Source organism: Callithrix jacchus, chromosome 5 (assembly GCF_049354715.1).
Source record: "Callithrix jacchus isolate 240 chromosome 5, calJac240_pri, whole genome shotgun sequence".
Classification (NCBI taxonomy): domain Eukaryota; kingdom Metazoa; phylum Chordata; class Mammalia; order Primates; family Cebidae; genus Callithrix; species Callithrix jacchus.
Genome location: NC_133506.1, coordinates 94,398,567 through 94,424,397, shown reverse-complemented (window position 1 = coordinate 94,424,397; position 25,831 = coordinate 94,398,567). Strand labels below are relative to the sequence as shown.

The window sequence follows — 25,831 nt, the reverse complement described above, 5'->3', positions numbered from 1 at the left end:
ACTTTTTTTTTGCTCTACATGTTCAGAGAAACTTTTCTAGTAACAAACTATAGAAATGATCCCTGAAAGTATAGTCTTAAAACCTTACTTTTTAATCATAATTACAGCAAACACCACTCTGGAAATCTGCCCACACGGATGGCTAAGAATAGAGCTGGCTTTTCCAACCCTGTGATACAGGCAAGTGTAAAGGCTGCTCATCTATTTAAATAGCAGAATTTGAGGTTGTGGCCTTGATTTTCTTTATCTTCCTTTCACTATCTATGAGCACAAGATGAAACAAGTATGTTGAAGCTTGGACTTTTACACTGATTTCTACAGAACCCGGTGGTTCAGAGCCAGAATACCTCGGCTGCCGGCTCTACTTCCTTGTTTCCCTTGACAAATTACTGCACCACCCTGCCTTAATTTCCTCATGGGGTTGTTAAGTACAATACATGTGAAACAGCCCTGAAAATAATGCCTGGTACAAAGCAAACAATCATTATCAAAAGTTGTAGTAATCCACTGTGCTTCCTGGTACAGGGCACGCCAGAGTTCCTGGGAGCTAATGTTGATTGCTGGTGTTCCGTGTGGTTGTTGTTTACAAAGAAATTACCACAGAGGGAACATGGAGATGGGAAAGGACCTTGTGCCATGAGCAGAATGAAGAGGTGTCTGAAGAAGCAACAACGCGAGGTTAGGCAGGAACATCTGGCAGCTCTCAGAGAGGTTTAGCAGTACTTACTCAAGTGCAAGAAGTGACTGTGAGGTGCACTAAAAAGTGAAAGGCAGCCGAGCATGGTGGCTCATGCCTGTAATCCCGGCACTTTGGGAGGCCAAGGCAGGCAGATCCCCTGAGGTCAGGAGTTCGAGACCAGCCTGGCCAACATGGAGAAACCCCGTCCTTACTAACAATACAAAATTAGCCAGGTGTTGTTGTGGGCTCCTGTAGTCCCAGCTACTCGGGAGGTTGATGCAGGAGAATCGCTTGAACCCGGGAGGCTGAGGTTGAGGTGAGCTGAGATCACACCATTGCACTCCAGCCTGAGCAACAAGAGTGAAACTCTGTCTCAAAAAAAAAAAAAAAAAAAAAAAAAAGTGAAAGGCAGAGAAAGCCCTGCTCTCCTTAGTCGTCTTGGCCTTCATCTTTTTTTTTTTTTTTTTTTTTTTTGGAGACATAGTCTCACTCTGTTGCCCAGACTGGAGTGCAGTGGCATGACCTTGGCTCACTGCAATCTCCGCCTCAAGGGTTCAAGCAATTCTCCTGCCTCAGCTTCCTGAGTAGCTGGGATTATAGGCACCCACCACCATGCTCAGCTAATTTTTTTGTATTTTTAGTAGAGATGGGGTTTCACCATGTTGGCCAGGCTGGTTTTGAACTCCTGACCTCAAGTGATCTGCCCACCTCAGCCCCTCAAAGGATTACAGGTATGAGCCACACGCCTGGCCGGCCTTCATCTTTCCAACTAATGAAAAGAAGCTGGGTGCTCGCTTCAGTAGCACATACTCCAAAACTGGAGCCATATACAGAAGATTAGCATGGCTTGGCTCCTGCGCAAGAATGACACTCAAATTCGTTAAGTGTTCTGTATTAAACAAACAAAAAGGCCAGGCACAGTGGCTCATGCCTGTAATCCCAGCATTTTGGGAGGCCGAGGTGGGTGACTCACCTGAGGTCAGGAATTTGAGACCAACCTGGCCAATTTGGGAAAACCCTGTCTCTACTAAAAGTCCAAAAATTAGCTGGGCATGGTGGTGGCATACCTCTGTAATCCCAGCTCCTCTGGGGGCTGAGGCAGGAAAATCACTTGAACCTAGGAGGCAGAGGTTGTAGTGAGCTGAGATCGCACCACTGCACTCCAGCCTGGGCAACAAGAGCAAAACTTAGTCTCAAAAAAACAAGTTAGGCCAGGCGCGGTGGCTCAAGCCTGTAATCCCAGCACTTTGGGAGGCCAAGGCGGGTGGATCACGAGGTCAAGAGATAGAGACCATCCTGGTCAACATGGTGAAACCCCGTCTCTACTAAAAAAAAAAAAAAAAAAAAAAATTAGCTGGGCATGGTGGCACGTGCCTGTAATCCCAGCTACTCAGGAGGCTGAGGCAGAATTGCCTGGACCCAGGAGGTGGAGGTTGCGGTGAGCCGAGATCGCACCATTGCACTCTAGCCTGGGTAACAAGAGCGAAACTCCGTCTCAAAAAAAAAAACAAAAAACAAGTTGAGGAAAACATGGCTCTCCAGGGACGTGAGGAGTCAGGATTCCGCACTGCTGCCAAGAGGAGTGATCTTGGGCTTTTTGTTTCCTCCACACAACATGGTGAGGAGCCAAAGGAAGACTGTGATCTAAGTCATTCCTGACCTTCAGGGAAAGGCGGGACCATCCCTGTTTTCAAATCCCTAACTGCCTCACTCCCCTAAAGCATTTTTTCCCCAACGGAAACAGACTGGAACATAATTAAGCAATGTTGATCACTGCTTCAGTCAAAAGTGGTCTGAAGGGAAAAGCTGCTCATGTTTTGTCCCCCAAGGGGGACAGATGGCCTCAAAGGAAAATGCCACATTTGGATTAGATTTGTGGTGGTGGTGGGAGGAGTGACCTGCCAAGGGCTCCTTGAATGAACAAAACTGTTCCTCAAAGGGCTTTGCGTGGAGGTCATCAAAGCAAGTTGCACAGAAAGATCCGCCTCCCTGGGAACTCTCAGAGATGGCTGACTGTTCACTTACACAGGTAGCTCAGGGGTCCCACTTGAAGTCAGTTGCCCAGAATAAGCCAGAGCCTGCCTGCCCCTCAAAAATTCAGGAGTGTGGTTTCCAATGCAAATAAAGGCTAAATTGTAGAAACAGTGCTGGAGTGTGTTCAAGCCCTCCCTCTGTCCTCTGAGTCATTTGGAAATGGTTAACAAACAGGTTGGACACCTGGGTTGATTACCCCTGAAGGGGATTTCCACACAAACCCTATACTGTAAAATCATCCTCTTGCCTTTCCAAAGCAATTCAGTTCCACCTTCTAGACCAAAGTGTGCCTTAAAGATTCCAAATGTCCTAAATCAGATCCCAGCCTTCCTAAATTAGAGCAGCAACTGCTGCTGACACAAAGAAACAAGGAGCCAAGCAACTTTGTGCTTAAAAAAAAAAAAAGTTTATTTTAAATTAAGAGGAACAGATGTCCAATGTTTCAAAAAGCCACAAAGTTGTGGATTTGGCTGACAAACCCTCTAAGCTGCATTTTATTTCTGTTCCCATAGAGTCAGCCAGCCACTTGCCACTGACTCACTTCTCTCTGGGCCACAGTTTGGGCCAATATCCTGACTACAGAATTAGAATCCAGATATCAAGTGAACCCAGGGTGCTTGGGTGGAGAGCAGGTGTTGAAAGCCATTTAAAACCACCCCTCTCCGGCTTTAATTTAGGAGTATCAACACCCACACAGCAAACTGCAAGGCTAGTGGGTCAAAGAGAATGAGCAAGCAGTTGGCACCTGCCAATCCCAGCACCACGCAATTCTAAAGGTAATGAGTAAGCAGCTGTCTCTACTAAACATCCAAAAATTAGCTGGATTGTATAATCCTTCTTAAGAGTACTGGTTAAATATGCAAATACATGTAGGTTATTTGCTGCAATTCAAAGCCTCACCCCCAGTGCAAACGCATTACCTCAGTTGAACTCTTGGCCTTGCTGGGAAGGGACAGGATGCGTAGCTCCTGTCCACAAGACACAAATGACTCAATTGCTTCTAAAGTACATGATGTGCTTTCTTTTCTTGTTGTCTTTGAGAATAAAGAAATAACTTTGGACACAAGGGTTTTTGTGTGTAGTATCTCCTTTATATTTTGTAAATACTGGAGAAGCTTCAAGCTTCAATAAATGTTAGAGATACAATGTAACCTGGTTTTCAAAAACTCCTGCTTAAATTTTTTGTAGCACCTCGAAAAATTGTGAATAAAATGAAGATGTTCTATTTTTTTTAACAGACATGAGACTCCCTTGTCTATTGAGGGGAAGACCTTGCACGCCATTAAAACAATTTTTTCATGTTTTATTACTCTCTCTATATATATAAAATAAAGATGGGGTTTCACCATGTTGGCCAGGCTGGTCTCAAACTCCTGACCTCAGGTGATCCGTGCACCTCAGCCTCTCAAAGTGCTGGGATTACAGGTGTGAGCCATCTCGCCCAGCTTTTTCATGGTTTAAAACCTATTCGCCCAGCAAATCTCACTGGGTTTTCTAGACGGACCTTCTTGTAACAAGTATGAAAAGCTGATACTCCCTTTTTTCCTCTTTGCTTTTCAGATTTTTTGGTATTTATATACATATATATATATATATACACATACATATATATATATATATATACATATATATATATATATATATGTATATATATATATATATATATATAGAGAGAGAGAGAGAGAGAGAGAGAGACAGGGTCTAATTGTGTCACCGAGGCTGGAGTGCAGTGACACAATCATGGCTCACTATAGCCTCAACTTCCCTGGGCTCAGGTGATCCTCCCACCTCAGCCTGGGACTACAGGCACATGCCGTCATGCTTGGCTTTTAAATATTTTGTAGAGAGGTCTCATTATATTGTCCAGGCTGGTCTCTAACTTCTGGGCTCAGGAGTGATTTCCCTGCCTTGGCCTCTCAAAGTGCTAGTATTATAGGAATGAGCAACTGTGATGATCAATATTCTTTATAATGAAAAAAAATCAGAAAATATCAATATTTTCAGATGGGAAAGTTAAACTTTTTTTGGTTTTCTTTTTTTTAAAATTTTTATTTTATTTATTTACTTATTTTTTAAAAGGACGGGGTTTCACCATGTTGGTCAGGCTGGTCTTGAACTCCCAACCTCAGGTGATCCGCCCACCTTGGCCTCCAAAGTGCTTGGATTACAGCTGTGAGCCACCACGCCTGGCCTGGCTTTAACTTCTTTAGTACAACTTTTTTTCACTTAACAAAAGTTTGACAGAGTATCTAAAATACAAGGGCACATATAGTAAGAAAGCATTTAAAAATATATCTTTGTTTCTGGAGGAGTGAATGCAATGTTGTGAAATTCTTCCATGTATATCAGATGCTCAGTTTTTTTTTTCTTTTTTCGTGAGACAGTCTTGCTCTGTTGCCAAGGCTGGAGTGCAGTGGTGCGATCTTGGCTCACTGCAACCTCTACTTCCTGGATTCAAGTGATTCTTCTGTCTCCTAAGTAGCAGGCATGTGCCACCAAGCCTAGGTAATTTTTGTATTTTTAGTAGAGATGGAGTTTCACCATGCTGGTCACAAACTCCTGACCTCAGGTGATCCGCTCACCTCAGCCTCCCAAAATGTTGGGATTATGGGCAGGAGCCACTGCGCCTGGCCTGTCTTTGATTGGGAATACCCAGCATGGTGACTCACGCCTATAATCCCAGCACTCTGGCAGGCCAAGGCAGGATCACTTGAGCCTAGGAGTTAAAGATTGGCCTGAGCGAAATATTGAGACCCTGTCTCTACAAAAAATTTAAAAATTAGCCAGGTATGGTGGTTTATGCTGGTCGTTACCAGGGAGACCAAGGTGAGAGAATTGCTTGAGCCTGGGAGATCAAGGCTGTAGAGAGCCGTGACTGTGCCACTGCACTCTGGCCTGGGTGACATGGCGAATACTCATCCCCCCTCCAAAAAAGTAACTTTTATTGCTGTACTTTTTATTTTCTTGTAGACAGGGCTCTTGCTATATTGCCCAGGATGGTATTGAACTCCTGGGCTCAAGGAATCCTCCTGCCTTGGCCTCTCAAAGTATTGGGATTATAAGTGTGAACCACCGCACCCAGCCTATATTTCAGTACTTTATATGTTAACAGATTTATTCTTTAGACAAACTGTCCTTCTATCTCTTCTATTTTTATAGATGAAAGAAACCTAGGCTCTTTTAAACTTTCTCAGGTCATGAACAATGTGGGAGAAACCCAAACCTTCATTAACATAGACTATTACACATGGGGGAAAACAGGTTTTGAAATAATATATGGAAAGGCTTTTTGACACCAAAAGGTTGGGCATCTCTATGAGTGTCTTACACATGGTTCAGGCTAAACAATCCATCTCAGTATATGAGCGCAACTAGTTATTTAGCTAGTGCATAATCTGTACTCAAATGAGTCACTGTTGAATGACTGGTGAAATGACAAAAGAACCTTATGCTGTCCTACTAAGGCTAGATAGCACAGAGCACTTTGGTGGCAGAGGCTGAGCTTGTGCAGGAGTTTCAGTAATTAACTAGTGCATCTAAGAAACTTCATGCTAGCATTCATAGGGAATGGAGAGGTGGCCACTATGTGAATGAAACTAAAAACCTTCCTTCCCAGACTCATACTTCAGATTACTCATACACAGAGAATATAGAAAACTATGGGAAAACCGGACATTGCACATTTTCATGTGACATTGTCTTTTTTTTTGAGATGGAGTCTCGCTCTGTCGCTCAGGCTGGAGTGCAGTAATGCAATCTTGGCTCACTGCAACCTCCACCTCCAGGGTTCAAGCGAGATTCTCCTGCGAACAGCTGGGACTACAGGCGCATACCACCATGCCCAGCTAATTTTTTTGTGTTTTTAGTAGAGACGGGGTTTCACCATGTTGTCCAGGCTGGTGGTCTCAAACTCCTGACCTCAGGTGATCTACCTGCCTTGGCCTACTAAAGTGTTGAGATAGGCCGGGTGTGGGGGCTCACGCCTGTAATCCAAGCATGTTGGAGGCCAAGGTAGGCAGATCACCTGAGGTCGGGAGTTCGAGACCAGCCTGACCAACATGGTGAAACCCCGTCTTTAAAAAAATAAATAAAGTGTTGAGATTACAGACGTGAGCAACTGTGCCTGGCCAACATTGTCTGTTGTAAGAGAGCTGTTCCTCAGCAATTCAGGGTATAAACTGCTGATGTGTTGCATTGCTTGACAGTCACCAAGTTGGAAAATGATAAAACCCTGCAGATATGTAAGGCACAAAATGAGAGATAGATACAAAGTAGAGATAGAATCCATCTGAGGCCCTCTTTTTATTTACAGTGATAACAAACCATCCACTTGCGAATTCTCTGGTCTCCCGTCAATTGGAATTAAGTAGGTACTGTGTATCTTTGGGTTCATGTAGTTGTCTCCACTTTGGTAGATACAAGAAAGGAAGACACGAACAGCTGAAAAAGAAGGTTATCACACCACTCCAGATGGAATCCAGCAGGAACCTCTGAGCATGCCACACCTGAACACTTACAAGAGGAAAGAAGGAAAGCTGCTCTTCATTTATTTTGAAAGCAAATTCATTGGAAAGACAGTGCAGAAACAGTCATCACAAGTCAGATGTATCAACTAGAACTTCAGCTTAGGAAACAAAGATTTTTGTGTCTTTTTAATAATACACCACCCTGAAATGAATTTGTCAATGAATCCCAAAGATTTGGTACAAATAGTACAATTCATATTTCCTTTCCTCTTTCCTTTCTTTAAACACCAACTAAAATACAGGTGAAAGAGATGAAACGCATTTCCCCATAAAATTCTCCCTCCATATGCTGCATTTATAGCATGAAAGACTCAAAGTGCCACTAGACAGATGGACCAGAGTTTCTGATCATAAACCATGATGCGGTAATGTTTGAATGAGAACATTGAATATGGATGGTCAGATGAAAGATACCAAAATGTCAGACAGCCCATCGACTGCTGTTGCCATGAGATTCAACAGTCAACATCAGTCTGATAAGCTACCTGACAAGGTGGTACAGCCATGGAGATGTCACGATGATGGTAGGCAAAACAAGCAGACATTCAGGCAGGATTAAAAAAAAAAGGCATTTCTGGCCTGTTGAGATCAAACCCCAATTCTATTCTATTCTGACACAAGGCTCAGTATCAATTTTCCTAAAGAAAAAAAATAAAACTGTTTATTTTCCTCTCAAGCAAAACAAACAAGTTCAACCAAAAACATCCCAATGGAAAAAAAATCATATTAAGAATAAAACACTTACAGAAAGGCAAGAAAACTGGGTTACATATACATTTGTGTCTGCTGAAACCAGAGTACATGCTAGAAAACACAGATATGAGTGTGTGTGTGTTTTAAGAAATGCATAGTATCTATCTCCATATCCTTTCATGTGCATGAGATATCTCTCCTCTCCTGTGTTCACAAACCAAGAAATCCCCAGGTAGGCCAATCCCAGAGATAACACTTAGCAGTATGTAGCAGCCCAGTTTCAGCATATCAAAACCTATTTTGGGGCTCTCTCATGCAAATAAATGAAGGCTTAAGAAATTCTTGATGCAGGTGGATTAGGCAAGACTGCCATTCAGCTGGTGTAAGCTAAAAGTAAAAAATAAAAAACGCTCGAGAAAACGGACACAATTTTGGAATGATCAAAGATGTCTTTATAAAGTTTTTTCAAGACTTCATTCTAAATATACAGAATAAAAAATGGTGTCAGCTCACTTGTAAGACACCAACCAGATTTTCCTTATACTGTCTCGAAATTTAAAGATCCATTTCCCCAGAGGGTGTGCAATGCATCATAAAATGGCCCTCTTTTGAGGGTGGGAGAGGGTTGGGCAGTATGGAATACTAAATTGAAACATGATAAACATGCAAGACTGTTATCCAGTCTAGGTAACTTATATACATTTTGATGACTTAGGAAAACAAAGCAATCATTTGTGACAAGCCTAAAAAGCTTGACATATTTCACATACTTAGGAACTTTTTCTGTGTGGTGGGAATTCTCCAATTGTATCTTGCGGGCCTTTTCAAAGTAACAAACAGAAGGCCAGTCTCTGTTGCAAAGTTTGCTGCTGCACATCACAGCCCACGCTAAGAAAACACAAGGTGGATTGGATTGAGGGTGGATACCTTACCTTAGGACACAAAGGAAAAAGTATGTCAGTGCAAAGTATGGACTAAATTGCTTTCAGGAAAAAAGTTTTAAAAATTGATGGAGGTTGGAAAAGGGAATTTTGCTTCCTGGCTTGGAGTCCTCCCAATTTAAGGCAGAACCCATCCACTCCAATTTCTGCAGTTTAAAACTTTCTCTGCTTATTTTGTTTTCTCCTCTGAGTTCAACCGCTGCTGGATTCGTTTGGCGTAACTTTGTGCCATGGAGTTAATAATGGATAGAATGAAGTAACACACCATCACAACTACCAACTTTTCAAACATCCAGGACAGCCAGTTTTCTCCCTGTTGAAATAAATGCAGAACAATGTGATGAAAAAGGCTTCATTAGTTCAGTAGTAAAAAGGGGATCATCTACTATGCGTTAAGGAAAATAATGAAAACTTGAAGTATGCAACTTACAAAGCCTAAACAATTAAAAATGAATAGTAAGCAACCTCAGCTATTCCAAAATCTCCATTCCTCTCCTTTTTACATCCAACTATCAAGATTTCACTTTGTCAGATGGAAAAATCAGTGTTGAATCATATAGTTTAGAATGGGGTGAGTGTGAGGTCTCTTCTACTTGGACCTAAGAATAAAGTGTTTTTTTTTTTTGGAGACGGAGTTTCGCTCTTGTTACCCAGGCTGGAGTGCAATGGCATAATCATGGCTCACTGCAACCTCTGCCTCCTAGGTTCAGGCAATTCTCCTGCCTCAGCCTCCTGAGTAGCTGGGATTACAGGCACATGCCACCATGCCCAGCTAATTTTTTGTCTTTTCAGTAGAGACAGGGTTTCACCATGTTGACTCGATCTCTTGACTTCGTGATCCACCCGCCTCAGCCTCCCAAAGTGCTGGGATTACAGGCGTGAGCCACGGCGCATGGCTGAGAATAAAGTCTTTGATTAAACTCAACTCTGAAGTTGTCATGCAGATACTTGTGAATAGTGTCAAGACAGTTAAATATTTTTGTTGCAGTAGAGGGAGCTGTTTTGAAAACATAAATGTATCTGTTTCTGATGTTATGTTTGGTCGACTGAGGGCAGATGAGAGCCACATGAAAAGTGCAAGGCCATTAAAAAAAATTTTGCTTCCGGCGGGGTGCAGTATCACACCTGTAATCCCAGCACTTTGGGCAGCAGAGGCGGGCTGGTCACCTGAAGTCAGGAGTTCAAGACCAACCTGGCTAACATGGTGAAACCCCGTTTCTACTAAAATACAAAAAATTACCCAGGCGTGGTACATGCCTGTCTAGCTACTTGGGAGGAGAATCACTTGAACCGGGGAGGCAGAGGTTGCAGTAAACAGAGATCACGCCATTGCACTCCAGCATGGGCAACAAGAGGGAAACTCCATCTCAAACAAACAAAAAACCTGTGCTTCCCGGGAGTTTCCCATTTCAGGTTATTGCTTACTCATCAGGTTATTGCTGACTTCTAGTCATTTCCCTTTGCCTCAAAATCATTTACAAAAAAGACAGTCTTAGTTTGTGGTTTTTTTTTGAGACGGAGTCTCACTTTGTCACCTAGGCTGGAGTGCAACAGCATGGTTTTGGCTCACTGCAACCTCTGCCTCCAGGGTTCAAGCGATTTTGCTGCCTCAGCCTCCCCAGTAGCTGGGACTACAGGTGCGTGCCACTGCAACCAGCTGATTTTTGATTTTTAGTAGAGACAGGGTTTCACTATGCTGGCCAGACTGGTCTTGAACTCCTGATCTCATGATCTGCCCGCCTTGGACTCCCAAAGTGCTGGGATTACAGGCGTGAGTCACCGTGCCTGGCCCAACAGTCTTAGTTTAAGTTTTACAGTTTAGCTATGATAAGAGCCTTGGTTTATTAAATAAATGATCATTTTCCCACAGGTGAAAAGAAAAATAGAATCAAAAACAAAGGGAGATATTCAAGTCACCTCAGTAAGTCTAACACTTTGTTATGCTGTAAATTTTAACTTTTTAGTCTACTTGGGAAGTCTATCTAATACATCATTTAAGATTAAGGCAACAATTCATTCTGTACAACAGAACCATTATTTTCCACTGGCTCCACCCTTGTTTTGGGGACACTTTCTGGTTTAAGACAAAGACATATTTCCCAGTAAAGCATACATAGAGACAGAAGCTCAACTTCTGTCAAGGAACACTGGCAAACCAACCTCACTTATTTGCCTAAAAATGTGAGAGCTATGAATATAATTTCAGCCTGAAACTTCCCAGAGGGGAGAAGAAGAAACCGGAATCAAGTCTCACCTGTGGTGTGCCCATTTCACTTTTGTGGTGAAGCTTCTGCCGTTGAGCCTCCAGATACTCCTGAAATGGCTTCTGCAGAGATGGACCTATGCCGGGGACAGCACTGGGAGCAGGGTACAGTAGCCCAAGGAAAAAGATACATTGGGGAAGGAAAGCAGGAAAAACATTAAAGAAAATGCACTTACCACCTGGATTCAAAAGGCAGGGAATTGGATAGGAAGAGGAATAAAATATAAACATCAGAGAACTGCTGAAATTCTGTGAGCTCTTTATGGTAAAAAAAAAAATATATATATATATATATATTCCTTCTAACAACTCCTTGAAAAGCAAGATCTCTCTCAGCAACATGTCTGGGAGAAACTAAGAGCTGTAAATCAGGAACAGCTTCTAGCAGAAGAGTTAGTCCTCAGAGTAAGGCCAGCTCAGCTGATACTGTACTCTGGTGTGGCACAAAGAATAAAATGAATGACTTCTGAGAAGTCCCACATTTATCACCACCAGTTCCTGTAAGAACTGGTTTGAACCGATTAATAAGGAAATGACTTATGCTTGTGTCATCCCTAGTTAAAAAAGAAACTGCCCGCCCTCTCTCTGACTTGTCCCCTCATCTCAGAAGGGGGCGGTCCTTTCTCAATCTAAGTCCTTATTAGGACAATCTGTGCGTCATCCTTATCCAAAAAGAATGCATTAGCAAACTTGGGAGGCACCTCCCACTAGTCAGAAGTCAGTGATTAACAAAGGAACAAAGAAGGAACTATGAACTTTGAATCATTTCATGGTTTATGGTACATGGTTTGCACAGAACTCCAGTGCATTAGTAACAACTTTTCCTAAAATGATTGGGATAGTGATCTTTGATAAATTTATGTACTCGGAGCTCCTTCTCACCCAGAATACAGGGAGGCAGTGCTGTTAAACCGGTTTGGCAGCTGGAGCTAACAGGCTCCTGTTTTAGACACGCTTGCAGGTGTTTTTAAAAAATGGTAGTTTGGGGCAACTTAGAAAAATCAAATATCTCTATTTTCTGTACCTTTTAGTTTCTTATCTGTCACATAGAGGTAAGAGGTAAATAAATTCAAACTATTTCTTAGAGTCAAAGAGATTCCAATATGTATTTGCAACAGTGCCTAATGCTCACCCTATTAAGTATACTGACTCTCAAATTCACTTGACTTCTTTTTTTTTTTTTGAGACAGAGTCTCGCTCTGTTGCCCAGGCTGGAGTGCAATGGTGCAATCTCAGCTCACTGCAACCTCCGCCTCCTAGGTTCAAGCGATTCTCCTGCCTTAGCCTCCTGAGTAGCTGGGATTACAGGCACCTGCCACAGCACTTAGCTAATTTTTGTATTTTTGTAGAGATGGGGTTTCACCATGTTGGCCAGGCTGGTGTTGAACTCCTGACCTCAAGTAATCCACCTCCCAAAGTGCTGGGATTATAGGCGTGAACCACTGAGCCCGGCCACACCTCACTTCTTTTGTGAGCCACTGCGCCCAGCCCTGACTTTTAAGTGGCCTTACATTAGGGAGGTAGACTAGTAATCTTTCCTTATGTTATAGGTGGGAGTGCAAATAGCTCATCCATTTAGACTAGAAATAAATGACATGAACGTAAAAAAAATGCCAGCAAAATATATGCACAAAAAGACTGACTTTGAAAACTGCAAATTTATAAGAACTTTCCTTTTCATAAATCAATTTTTTTACTTTAACAGTACTCTGATCGGGCTTGATGGCTCATGCTTGTAATCCCAGCACTTTGGGAGGCTGAGGTGTGCAGATCACCTGAGGTCAGGAGTTTGAGACCAGCCTGACCAGCATGGAAAAACTCCACCTCTACCAAAAATACAAAATTAGGCAGGTGCGGTGGTGCAGGCCTGTAATCCCAGCCACTGTGGAGGCTGAGGCAGGAGAATCCCTTGAACCCGGAAGGCAGAGGTTTCGGTGAGCCAAGATCACGCCATTACACTACAGCCTGGGTAACAGGAGTGAAACTCCAGCTCAAACAAAAACAAAAACCAAAAACAGTACTCTAAGTTGTTTTTTTAAACTACTAGGGATAGCCACAGTCAATCCATTTTTTAAGAGAAAATTCAGAACCAAGACCCAAATGTTAGAAAGATTATAATGTTTTCGTTGTTGCTTAGGGAAATGAGGGACTAGAAACAATCATTCTAGATTCTCTTCAAAATGATTTGAAAAGGTAACTAATTTGCCATTGTAAGTCCATTAAGAGATATACTTTATGGACCCATAAGAACAGTTTTCTTTCTTTTTTTTTTTTTTAAGACAGGGGTTTCACCATGTTGGTCAGGCTGGTCTTGAACTTCCGACCTCAGGTGATCTGCCCGCCTTGGCCTCCAAAGTGCTTGGATTACAGCCGTGAGCCACTATGCCCGGCCGTACCCATAATAATTAAAGAGATAGGGCTGGGTGAGGTGGCTCATGCCTATAATCCCAGCACTTTGGGAGGCTGAGGTGGGGGGGTCATCCTGGTCAACGAGGTGAAACCCCGTCTCTACTGAAAATAGAAAAAATTAGCTGGGCATAGTGGCACACGCCTGTAGTCCCAGCTACTCGGGAGGCTGAGGCAGGAGAATTGCTTGAACCCAGGAGGCGGAGGTTGCAGTGAACCGGGATCGTGCCATTGCACTCCAGCCTGGGTAACAAGAGTGAAACTTCGTCTCAAAAAAAAAAAAATAATAATACTTAAAGAGATATACTTTAGCTGATAGATACACTTTAGCTCCTAGAGTACATCACATGATGTGTATTCACATGATGTATGACTTATCTTGGGGATAATGCTGAGATTAATATACCAATTTGCTATGTTTTATAAACTTTGGGGAGTTTTTAGTGAGGTGGGGGATGTCTCTATGTAGGTTTCCATGAAAGACTAGGAAAACAGTTAAAAACAGAGGTGAAGTTTTATTATTTTTCTTTTTATATTTTGTAGAGATGGGGGTCTCGCTATATTGCCCAGGCTGGTCTCAAATTCCTGACCTCAAAAAGATCCTCCTACCTTGGTTTACCAAACTGTCATCAAAATTTTAGTTACTTCTGTTTTTCATCTCTCTACCTCTACAAACAATGGCTTAGGTTACTAATGCCTCAGCTTCAACAAAGTACTTTTATGCTATAATTTTCTTAATTATCACTAAATCTATTTTAGTAATGAACTCGATGAAAATAGAAATTACAGCTCATTCCTTTTTTTTTTTTTTTTTTGAGACAAAGTTTTACTCTTGTTGGAGTGCAATGGCATGATCTCAGCTCACAGCAACTTCAGCCTCCCGGGTTCAAGCAATTCTTCTGCCTCAGCCTCCCTAGTAGCTGGGATTAGAGGCATGGACCACCACACCTGGCTAATTTTGGACATTTAGTATAGAGGGGGTTTCATCATGTTGGTCAGCCTCGTCTCGAACCCTCGACCTCAGGTGATTCGTTCACCTTGGCCTTCCAAAGTGCTAGGATTACAGGTGTGAGCCCCCACACCTGGCCACAGCTCTCACTTTTTTTTTTTTCCCAAGATGGGGTTTCACCATGTTGGTCAGGCTCCCGACCTCAGGTGATCTGCCGGCCTTGGCCTCCAAAGTGCTTGGATTACAGGAGTGAGCCACCATGCCCGGCCAGCTCTCACTCTCAACATACATTTAAGGCAAACAATAATGCTAGCTCTAAATCTCATCCATCAAGTTATTTTCAAGCAGCAGACCAGAAGCAAGACTCCATTCTGACATTTAAGATTAATTTAGGCCAGGCGCGGTGGCTCACGCCTATAACCCCAGCACTTTGGGAGGCAGAGGCAGGTGGATCACGAGGTCGAGAGATCGAGACCAACCTGGTCAACAAGGTGAAACCCCGTCTCTACTAAAAATACAAAAATTAGCTGGGCATGGTGGTGCATGCCTGTAGTCCCAGCTACTCGGGAGGCTGAGGCAGGAGAATTGCTTGAACCCAGGAGGCGGAGGTTGCAGTGAGCCGAGATCGTGCCATTGCACTCCAGCCTGGGTAACAAGAGCAAAACTCTGTCTCAAAAAAAAAAAAAAAAAAAAAAAAATTAATTTAAAGTGCACATATGGGGTGGGGGTAATAACTTGCAACACAGTTCAAAGGTTTTCTATAGTTGGTTTAGGAAATACCCTAAATGCCATTCTCCCTAAGCCATTAAATTCAGAGCAACCCTGTGTACCTTGCTAAAGACTCCATAGTAAGTGAGTGAAGTCCTCCAACTTGCCCTTAGGCTCTGATTAAATTCAAATAGTTACAGGCTGGATAAGGTGGTCATGCTTGTAATCTTAGCACTTTGGGAGGCTGAAGCGGATGGATCATGAGGTCAGGAGTTTGAGATCAGCCTGGCCAACACAGTGAAAGCCTGTCTCTACTAAAAATACAAAAATTAGCTGGCCACGGTGGCGCATGCCTGTAGTGCAGTTACTTGGGAGCCTGAGGCAGGAGAACCGGGGAGGTGGAGGTTGTGGTGAGCTGAGATCATGCCACTGCACTCCAGCCTGGGCAACAGAGCAAGAATCCATCTTAAAAAAAAAGGGAGGGGGGTGGGAAAAAAAAAAAGAATTTCAGCCAGGCACAGTGGCTTGCGCCTGTAATCCCAGCACTTTGGAAGGCAGAGGTGGGTGGATCATCCCTGAAGTCAGAAGTTTGAGACCAGCCTGGCCAACATGGTGAAACCCCGTCTCTACTAAAATCACAAAAAAATTGGCAGGGCGTGGTGGTTTAACCCTGTAATCCCAGCACTTTGGGAGGCCAAGGCCTCCACTTTGGGATCACTTGAGGTCCGGAGTTCAAGAGCAGCCTGGCCAACGTGGTGAAACCCTGTCTCTACTAAAACTACAAAAATTAGCCAGGCATGGTGGCAGTCACCTATAATCCAAGCTATTTGGGAGGCTGAGGCAGGATAATCACTTAAACCCAGGAGGCGGAAGTTGCAGTGAGCCGAGATCATGCTTCTTCACTCCAGCCTGGGCAACAGAGTGAGACTCCATCTCCAAAAAAAAATTAGCCAGGCATGGTGGTGGGTGCCTGTAGTCCCACCTACCTGGGAGGCTGAGGCATGAGAATTGCTTGAACAGGGGAGGTGGAGGTTGCAGTGAGCCACTCACTGCACTCCATCCTATGTGACAAAAAAAAAAAAAGTCTATCTCATTTGCTTTTCCTTGCTGTGGACCTTCAACACAGTGGATAGAAAATTCTTAGTGTGTAGTTTCTTCATAGTTGTATTCCTGGCACAAACATAACAGCAAATATAAGATAAAAAAAAAAAATTTGGGCCGGGTACAGTGGCTCACGCCTATAATCCCAGCACTTTGGGAGGCCAAGGCAGGTGGATCACGAGGTCAACAGATTGAGACCATCCTGGTCAACAAGGTGAAACCCTGTCTCTACTAAAAATACAAAAATTAGCTGGGCATGGTGGTGCGCGCTTGTAGTCCCAGCTACTCGGGAGGCTGAGGCAGGAGAATTGCTTGAACCCAGAAGGCGGAGGTTGCGGTGAGCCGAGATCGTGCCACTGCACTGCAGTCCAGTCTGGGTAACAAGAGCGAAACTCTGTCTCAAAAAAAAAGAAAAAAAAAATTTTTTTTTCCACTGGGAGTGGTGCATGCTAATCTGGAGGCTGAGCAGGAGGCTCTCTTGAGCCCAGGAGTTGCGACGGAGGCTGTAGTGAGCTATAATCAGGCCTGTGAATAGCCACGGCATTCCAGCCTGCGTAAAATAGTGAGATCCTGTCTCTGAAACAGACAAACACATTTCCAACAAATGATGCGAATGGCAATTTTTACACTTTTGTTATTAACTTCTGTTAAAAAAAAAAAAACACCAAACATCAGGTAGGCAAATACAAGATTTTTTTTTTTTCTAATTAAAGAAAAAAACACAAACTTGAAACCTACTCAGAGCTCAAAATTGGTTTCATGGGTACAGTATTTTCCCATGCTTACATACCTATGAATCTGTTAAACAGACCTAAGACAACCTTCTTGGCAAGCTTAAATACTGTAAAAAGCAAAGCAAAACAAAACAAAACAAAATCCATTCAAAAGAACATTTGGGCAAAATTGTGCCAAAAGCCCTAGCCAATTTGCAAACAAAATCTATCATTTTTCTATGGTTTTTAATATATATGTTATTCTGTTTCTGGAAATTACTTATCTGACAAGAAATCTGTATTTTAGTCTGGTTGTGATTGAGATGGGTCATGCCTGCAAGCCCAGCACTTTGGGAGGCTCAGGCAGGAGGACCACTTGAGGCCAGGAGTTCAAGACCAGACTGGGCAACATAGTGAGACCCCTGTCTCTACAACAACTTAAAAAAGTAGCTGAGTGTGATGGCAAAGGCCTGTAGTCATATCTCTTTGAGAGGCTGAGATGGGAGGATCCTGTGAGCCTAGGAATACAAGGTTAAAGTAAGCTAGGATTGAACCACTGCACTCTAGCCTGGGATGGAAAAGCAAGGGCCTGTCTCTCTCTCAATACATCAATAGACTATATATGTATAATAAATAAATAAGATCTGAAATCTGGCCAGGCAGGGTAGAGTGGTTCATGCCAGTAATCCCAGCAGTTTGTGAGACTGAGGTGGGAGGACTGCTATAGTCTAAGAGTTGAAGACCAGCTTCGGTAACATAATGAGACCCTCATTTTCACACACACACAAAATTAACCAGGTGCACACCTGTAGTCCTAGTTACTCAAGAGGCTAAGGGGGGGAGGACAGCTTGAGTCCAGGAGGTTGAAGCTGTAGTGATATAAAATTATACCACTACACTCCAGCCTGGGCTACAAGGGAGAATCTGTCTCTTAAAAAACAAACAAAAAAGATTGATTCACCTTGTTGTTTTTATGAGGGTATATTTAAAGTCTAAGCAGTTGAAACCGCTAAGCCTAAGAATATTTACCAGCATTAATAAAGTAAATTTTTTATTTAATATAGGCTCTGCTTCTTTCTCAACCACTTTTTTGAGAATCTTAACATTAATGTGAGCATACAGGTTATATTTACCCTGCTGAAAAACATTCTGTCTGACATAAATTCTAGTAAGGAGGCTGTAGCCTTTTTACAAAAAGTAATAAGCCTTTTGTCTTAAAAAAAAGTCTGGGCACAACTTTTTTTTTTTTTTTTTTTTAACCTTTATTCCATTGTGCTTGGTTAATATCCCTCTGATAATCAATCAGAAAGTATAAAAACAATCTCTTGGCTGGGCGCAGTGGCTCATGCCTGTAATCCCAGCACTTTGGGAGGCTGAGGAAGGTGGATCACGAGGTCAAGAGATCGAGACTATCCTGGTCAACAAGGTGAAACCCTGTCTCTACTAAAAATACAAAAAATTAGCTGGGCATGGTGGTGCATGCCTGTAGTCCCAGCTACTCGGGAGGCTGAGGCAGGAGAATTGCTTGAACCCAGAAGGTGGAGGTTGCGGTGAGCCGAGATCATGCCATTGCACTTCAGTCTGGGTAACAACAGCGAAACTCTGTCTCAAAAAACAAAAACAAAAACAAAAAACTCAGGGTGCCAGATCCCTGAAAGCTTATAAATGAAAAAAAAAAAGAAAAAAAAAAAAAAGTTTTCAGGAGAAGATTCAGGTCAGGATACTATAAAAAAAAAGAAAAGGGTGCTGGGCTTGGTGACTCACCGTAATCCCAGCACTTTGGGAAGCTGAGGTGGGAAGATGGCTTGAGCCCCATGAGTTCAAGACCAGCCTGGGGAATATAGCACTAAGACCTCATCTCTACAAAAAATTTAAAATTTGGTCGGGTGAGGTGGCTCATGCCTGTAATCCCAGCACTTTGGGAGGCTGAGGAGGGTGGATCACTTGAGGTTGGAAGTTCGAGACCAGCCTGGCCAACATGGAGAAACCCTGTCTCTAGTAAAAAATACAAAATCAGCCGGTGGTGGATGCCTGTAATCCCAGCTACTCAGAAGGCTGAGACAGGAGAATCATTTGAACGCAGGAGGCGGAGGTTGCAGTGAGCCGAGATCGCACCAATGCACTCTAGCCTGGTCAACAAGAGCAAAACTCTGTCTCAAAAAAATAAATAAATAAAATTTGGCTGGGCAGGCTGGCATGTGCCAGGAGGTGGGAGGATTGCTTGAGCCTGGGAGGCAGAGGTTGCTCTAGTGTGGGCAACAGAGGTAGCTCCTGTCCCCTGCCTCCTCCCCTCCAAAACATCTGATAGCTCAACTTCAGAAGACTAAAAACCTGTGCCCAGAGTAATAAAATTTCATTATGTTCTAAATGAATTTAGAATTTTCTTGACTGAATCAGGACTACTGTACATACATCAATACATCACATTTATCCTCTGACCCCAGATAATTCTATCAATTGAGATTTGGCCCAGGAGCACAGGAGTAGATACCTATATAGAAAATGGTCCTGTTCTAACTGAAGCTAGCACTTCTGCTGGAGAGACTGAATTTTACATTTAAGGCACTAGTAGGATACATTTTCAGGAATGAAATTAAAGCCCTTTCCTACCCTATTCTCATTACAAGCTGATCTGTCATGTATACAAAAGAGGCAAACAGCGTGTGGGAGAAGTTGAGCAACAGGACAGCCTAGCAATTCCCTTTCTCAGTAACAGTCTTATAAATAATTCCCCATCTTCAGAAATGTGCACATTTTAGTCAAATGTTATAGAGTTAAAAATTTTCCTTCCTACCCACTAGGCAGTGATCTAAACAGGCTTAACGGTTAGTATTTTAATGAGTTGTCATTTCCTGTCTGATAAAGGTTCTCACAGTATTTAACCACCAGTTTCCCCAGGGACCAACCAATACTAGAACTCTATTCATAGTGACTCAGAATGGACCTCAGACTCTTGCCCTTATTCAAAAATGACAGATTACCCTCCACATGAAACTGTCTTTTCCTAGTAAGGTAGACTGCTCAGAAAAGGGTGGGGGAGTTTATCATGCAATCTTTCTGAAGAAGCCAAAGGCCATCGTGCTGACTCATTAATATTTATAGCCTTTCAGCCTCTTATTAATATGGGAATGAATGAATAGGTGCTAACTGAAAATCAACTCGTATTTAACCTAGTAAAAACAGGATCTAGTAATCCTGTGTGACTGGAATGAAAGTGTTATTATCGTTACTATTTAACTGAAGAGCATATGTGAATCTTTTGTTTCATTCTGTTTTGTTTTTGGAGATGGAGTCTGTAGCTATCACCCAGGCTGGGATGCAGTGGCGAAATTCCGGCTTCAAGCGATTCTCCTGCCTCAGCCCCCTGAGTAGCTGGGATTATAGGCGTGTGCCACTACACCCGGCTAGTTTTTGTATTTTTAGTAGAGATGGGGCTTCACCATGTTGGCCAGGCTGGTCTCAAACTCCTGACCTCAGGTGATCCAGCTGCCTTGACCTCCCAAAGTGCTGGGATTACAGGGATGAGCCACCATGCCGGGCTGAGTATACAAATCTTTGAAGCTGATACTATAAGAAAAAACTGGTAACTGATGTATTCTACTTGCTTTGGATCTGAAATGTGGTAGCCCCCTAATCATGTTTCTTTACATCCAGGATCTTGGAAGGGCACCCCAACATAAAATATATCCAGGATGAAAATCACACACTATACTAGACAATCTAGGGCTTTCTCATATACACAATTTTGGGCCAACAGTCTCTGGCACCTTCTAAAATTCATTGTGATTTAACACCAGGATTTGGGATTAAAACATCTTGAATTTCATTCACATCTGTGCCCTTTCAAATGATTAAAACCTCTTTTGTTCTTCAGTTAGCCCACTGAGGGAGGAGTGGTATTATGAACACAAGATACCATGGTTTCTTCCTGGCTGTGTAGAAGGAAGACCATACTTTATCCAAGTGTATTTTATCAGGTATAATGTTGCTACTGCCTTACAGCACATTTTATCACAAAAGAACTTCCAATTGCCCTTGCTTTTGGAGATTTAGAGTTGTTTTCTGTAAGAATCAGATTGGAGGTTAGACCTCCTTATAATTAGCAGCTTACTCTTTGAAATATATCACTAAAGAGAAGCTCTAGAAAACAAAACCTCGTTTCAGAATGCAGACTTGATCAGTGGGAGCCAAGTGGCCATTTATGTTGATGAATGTGACCAGAGCTAAAGGAGTGGTCTGTAAGAACTAGGTAAAACTGATTGGTTGCTAAAACAAAACTCTGTTAAAAATCAACTAATTTCATTTACAAAAAATGACAGACTGGTGGGAACTTTTATTTTTTTAAAAAGAGGTTGTGTCTCTTGCCTCTGCCTCCCAAGTAGCTGGAACTACAGGCAGATGCCACTGCACCTGGCCCCAGGGGCAGCTTTTTTTTTGGAACAGGATCTTGCTCTGTTGCTCATGAAAGAGTACAATGGCACAAACATGGCTCACTGCAGCCAGCCTTGACCTCCTGGGCTCAAGCAGTCTTCCTGCCTCAACTTTCCGAGTAGCTGGGGTCACAGTTGCTAATTTTTAAATTTTTTTGTAGAGATGGGGTCTTCCCATGTTGCTCAGGCTGGCCTCAAACTCCTGGGCTTAGGCAATCCTGCCTGAGCCTCCCAAAGTCCTGGGATTGCAGGTATGAGTGGGTCTGGTGGCAGCTTTTAAAAGTAACAGATCTGCACTGGCTTGAAGACTCACTTGAGTTCCAAAACTTAAAAATCAGGCCAGGTGTGGTGACTCACGCCTGGAGGCCAAGGTGGATGGATCACCTGAGGTCAGGAGTTCCAGACCAGCCTGGCCAACATGGTGAAACTCCATCTCTACTAAAAATATAAAAAAATTAGCTGGGTGTGGTGGCAGGCACCGGTAATCCCAGCTACTTGGGAAGCTGAGGCAGAAGAAATTGCTTGCATCCAGGTGGTAGAGGTTGCAGTGAGCCAAGATTGAGCACTGCACTCCAGCCTAGGTAAGAGTGAGGCTCCATCTCAAAAAATAAAAAAAAAAAAAAAAAAATCAGTAACTAGGATCTATATACCACAAAGTCAAGAATAAACAATAGTTAGCAGAATTTAAAGTTTAACGTGAGATGCACTGAGGATTATTGTTCTTGAGATCATTGAAAGGGGCATTATGGTGAGAGGATTAAAAAAAGTGACAGTAGCCAGGCATGGCGGCTCATGCCTATAATCCCAGCACTCTGAGAGGCTGAGGCGGGTAGATTACGATGTCTGTAGTTTGAGACCAGACTGGCCAACATGGTGAAACCCCGTCTCTACTAAAAATATAAAAATTAGCCAGGTGTGGCATGTGCCTGTAGTCCTAGCTACTAGGGAGGCTGAGACACAAGAATTGCTTGAACCTGGTAGATAAGAGGTTGCAGTGAGCTGAGATTGCATCACTGCACTCCAGCCTGGGCGACAGAGTGAGACTTTGTCTCAAAAAAGGTAAAAATAAATGAGTATGAATCCTCCCTAAAGAAAAAAGAAAAAAAAAAAAGTGATAGTATTGGCAGGACACAGTTGCTCATGCCTATAATCTCAGCATTTGGGGAGGCTGAGGCAGGATTGCTTGAGCCTAGGAGTTCAAAGTCAGCCTGAGCAACACAGCGAGACCCTGTCTCAACAAAGAAAAAAATGTGACAGTATTGACTGAAATTCAATCTCACTTAAAAAGAAGTCATGATCTCTGTCCTCAAGGAACTTGGCCTAGCTGCGCACAGGTGGATGCACGTGTGCACAGGAGAATGGACATGGAAAGAATTCATGCCACCTCCGTACCAAATTCACACAGCAGCTGTTTGAAACTGGTGCTCTAGTCTAAATCTCCAATTTCAGCAAATGACTTCACTGGCTTCCAGAGTGACCCCTCAGCGCCCCTCTTCTCTGCCTCAATGTGTCTTGGACTTGAGGGGGAGGAGATCTTGAAAAAAGAAAAGAAAAAAATATACCTTGGAATCTTCACTCCAGTTATTTTCAAGAAAGAACTGGTTCACGAGGATAATCGATCCACTCTAGATTGATCCTATCTCAATCATCTCTAATTTATATGAAATGCATATTTATGTAAAGCATCTGGCACAGTGGGTGCTTAATGAATGTTAGTTTCCTTCCCACATCCTTCCCTCTCTTCATGTGTATTTTCTATCTCTAGCATTTTACTAAAGTTTTTCCCTCACCCTAAAATACACACTGGTCCCTCCTATTTAATGAATGAATGAATTCATCTGGTCAACAAATATTTATAGAACAATTAAAATACATCAGGCATGACTTTGGCCTGACCTTTCCTCTAGCCCACAATTCCACGTAATCCAATATCATTGGGTTTTAATTGTCATCATGCTACTAAAATACACCATTATGGTCAATAGTAACTTCCAAATACAATGCGCCCATTTCTCATCTAGCAGTCTAACTCCAGAACTCCTGTTTTACCTTTATGCGATCTGTCAATAGCCATAACAAAAATATAGAAAGGTTAAGTGTCAAAAGAGAAGGATATATAAACTACCACGTACATGAAGAGAAAGGGGTTTTCCCAAATTGCAGAAAGAGATTATGTTAGACTGTATAACTGAGTCTTGGCAGCTGGGAAAGACTCAGTTAAGCCTTAAATTTTATCCTTTTGTCAGATAATACAAAATGTTGGTGTTCCATACTTCCATAACTTTTTCTGATTATTTTCAATGGTCAAAGTCAAAGTGAATCAAATACATGGACCATTTTCTACTTTAAAATGAAAGGACAGATTTTATTTCTGTAGAAGAAAAAGTCCAGGCCCACATAGCTCATTCTGACCACTTTCCATAGAGTGAGGAATAAGAAACAACATTCAGATTCAAGCACTTAATTACTCACTGGTTAAAATGATCTCTCTTGCCACAGGCAAGCCTGACTCTGAGGTCAAACATCAAGTTAACTCAGAAATAGGAGACAGCAAAGAAGAGCATGGAACATTCTGTATCTGGTAAAAAGTCCCTGCTGCAGCCAACACCATCCCCCAGCCCTCAAGTTCACTGACTGAATTATGGAAACTTTTCTTGTGTGGTAAAACTGGGGACTCTGTCTTCCAATAAGATGCTGGCAACATGACAATGAGCCAATGTTCTGCATATGGTTTGCTGAAAGTCATATGCTTAATGTTATTTTCTGGGAATTCTTATCCTCTATTTGGTGGGAATATGGGAACATGTCATTTTAATCATAACTTTAAAAGTTAGAATTGGTTATGCTCTTTAAGAAATATGTACCGGTCTCTCCCATTGGAAAGTCTAAAATTAAATAAAAATTAGTATTAAATGGTAATTAAAAAAAAAAAAAAGCTGGGCATGGTGGCTCACACCTGTAATCTAAACACTTTGGGAGGCTGAGGTGGGCAGATCACCTGAGGTCAGGAGTTTGAGATCAGCCTGGCCAACATGGTAAAACCCTGTCTCTACTAAAAACACAAAACTTAACTGGGTATGGTGGTGTGCATCTGTAATCCCAGCTACCTGGGAGGCTGAGGTTGTAGTGAGCCGAGATCACACCACTATACTCCAGCATGGGTAACAGACTCCATCTCAAAACAAAACAAAACAAAACAACCAGGCCTAGTGGCTTACACCTGTAATCCCAGTACTTTGGAAGGCTGAGGTGGGACGGATCACAAGGTCAGGAGTCTGAGATCAGCCTGGCCAAGATGGTGAAACCCCATCTCCACTAAAAATACAAAAATTAGCCGATGTGGTGGTAGGCGCCTATAATCCCAGCTACTCAAGAAGAGAATCACTTGAGGCAGGAGAATCACTTGAATCTTGGAGGTAGAGTTTGCAGTAAACTGAGATTGTACCACTGCACTACAGCCTGGGCAACAAAGCAAGAATCCATCTCAAAAAAAAAAAAAAAGGGGGGCCGGGCCTGGTGGCTCATGCCTGTAATCCCAGCACTTAGAAAGGCTGAGGGTGGCAGATCATGAAATCAAGAGACAGAGACCATCCTGGCCAACATGGTGAAATCCTGTCTCTACTAAAAATACAAAAAATTAGCTGGGCGTGGTGGCTCACACCTGTAGTCCCAGCTACTCGGGAGGCTGAGGGGGCAGAATTACTTGAACTGGGGAGGCAGAGGTTGCAGTGAACTAAGATTGACCACTGCACTCCCTCCAGCTTGGTGACAGAGCAAGACTTCCTCTAAAAAAAAAAAAAAAAAGATAACAAACATAATGCCTTTTGAGGTAGAAAGTTCCCTAGTTCTGGGCCGGGCGCGGTGGCTCACGAGGTCAAGAGATCGAGACCATCCTGGTCAATGTGGTGAAACCCCGTCTCTACTAAAATACAAAAATTAGCTGGGCATGGTGGCGCACACCTGTAATCCCAGCTACTCGGGAGGCTGAGGCAGGAGAATTGCTTGAACCCAGGAGACGGAGGTTGTGGTGAGCGGAGATCATGCCATTGCACTCCAGCCTGGGTAACAAGAGTGAAACTCCATCTCAAAAAAACAAAGTTCCCTAGTTCTTTGGTTCTGTCACCTGACTTTGGGTCTCACCATGTTGCCCAGGCTGGTCTTGAATTCCTGAGTTCAAGAGATCCATCTGTTTTGGCTCCCAAAGTGCTGGAATTACTGGTATGAGCCACCATGACCAGCCAAAATGATTTTTTTTTTTTTGAGATGGAATCTTGCTCTGTCATCCAGGCTGGAGTGCAGTGGCACAATCTTGGCTCACTGCAACCTCAGCCTCCTGGATTCAAGCAATTCTACCTTAGCCTCCTGAGTAGCTGGGACTACAGGCACCC

At 42.9% G+C, this 25,831-nt stretch overlaps 1 protein-coding gene, 1 non-coding gene and 1 pseudogene across 7 annotated transcripts in view; 1 reads left to right on the top strand and 2 right to left on the bottom strand.

Annotated features, from left to right (window-relative positions):
* Positions 1-78, bottom strand: LOC118154126 (small nucleolar RNA U3; annotated as a pseudogene).
* A 1,388-nt stretch (positions 79-1,466) lies between these two features.
* Positions 1,467-1,578, top strand: LOC118154290 (U6 spliceosomal RNA). Its single transcript, XR_004744167.3, has one exon. It is a non-coding gene; the product is annotated as a U6 spliceosomal RNA (small nuclear RNA).
* A 6,783-nt stretch (positions 1,579-8,361) lies between these two features.
* Positions 8,362-25,831, bottom strand: part of VMP1 (vacuole membrane protein 1) — a 129,824-nt gene continuing 112,354 nt past the window's right edge. For all 6 annotated transcript variants that reach the window (XM_017972482.4, XM_078373682.1, XM_008996953.5 and 3 more), the window contains 2 exons: positions 11,128-11,230; positions 8,362-9,186 (listed from right to left, as the gene is read on the bottom strand). In XM_017972482.4, coding sequence (XP_017827971.1) covers positions 9,043-9,186; positions 11,128-11,230 — 247 coding nt within the window. In that variant the 3' untranslated portion in view covers positions 8,362-9,042. The remainder of the gene's footprint in view (positions 9,187-11,127; positions 11,231-25,831) is intronic.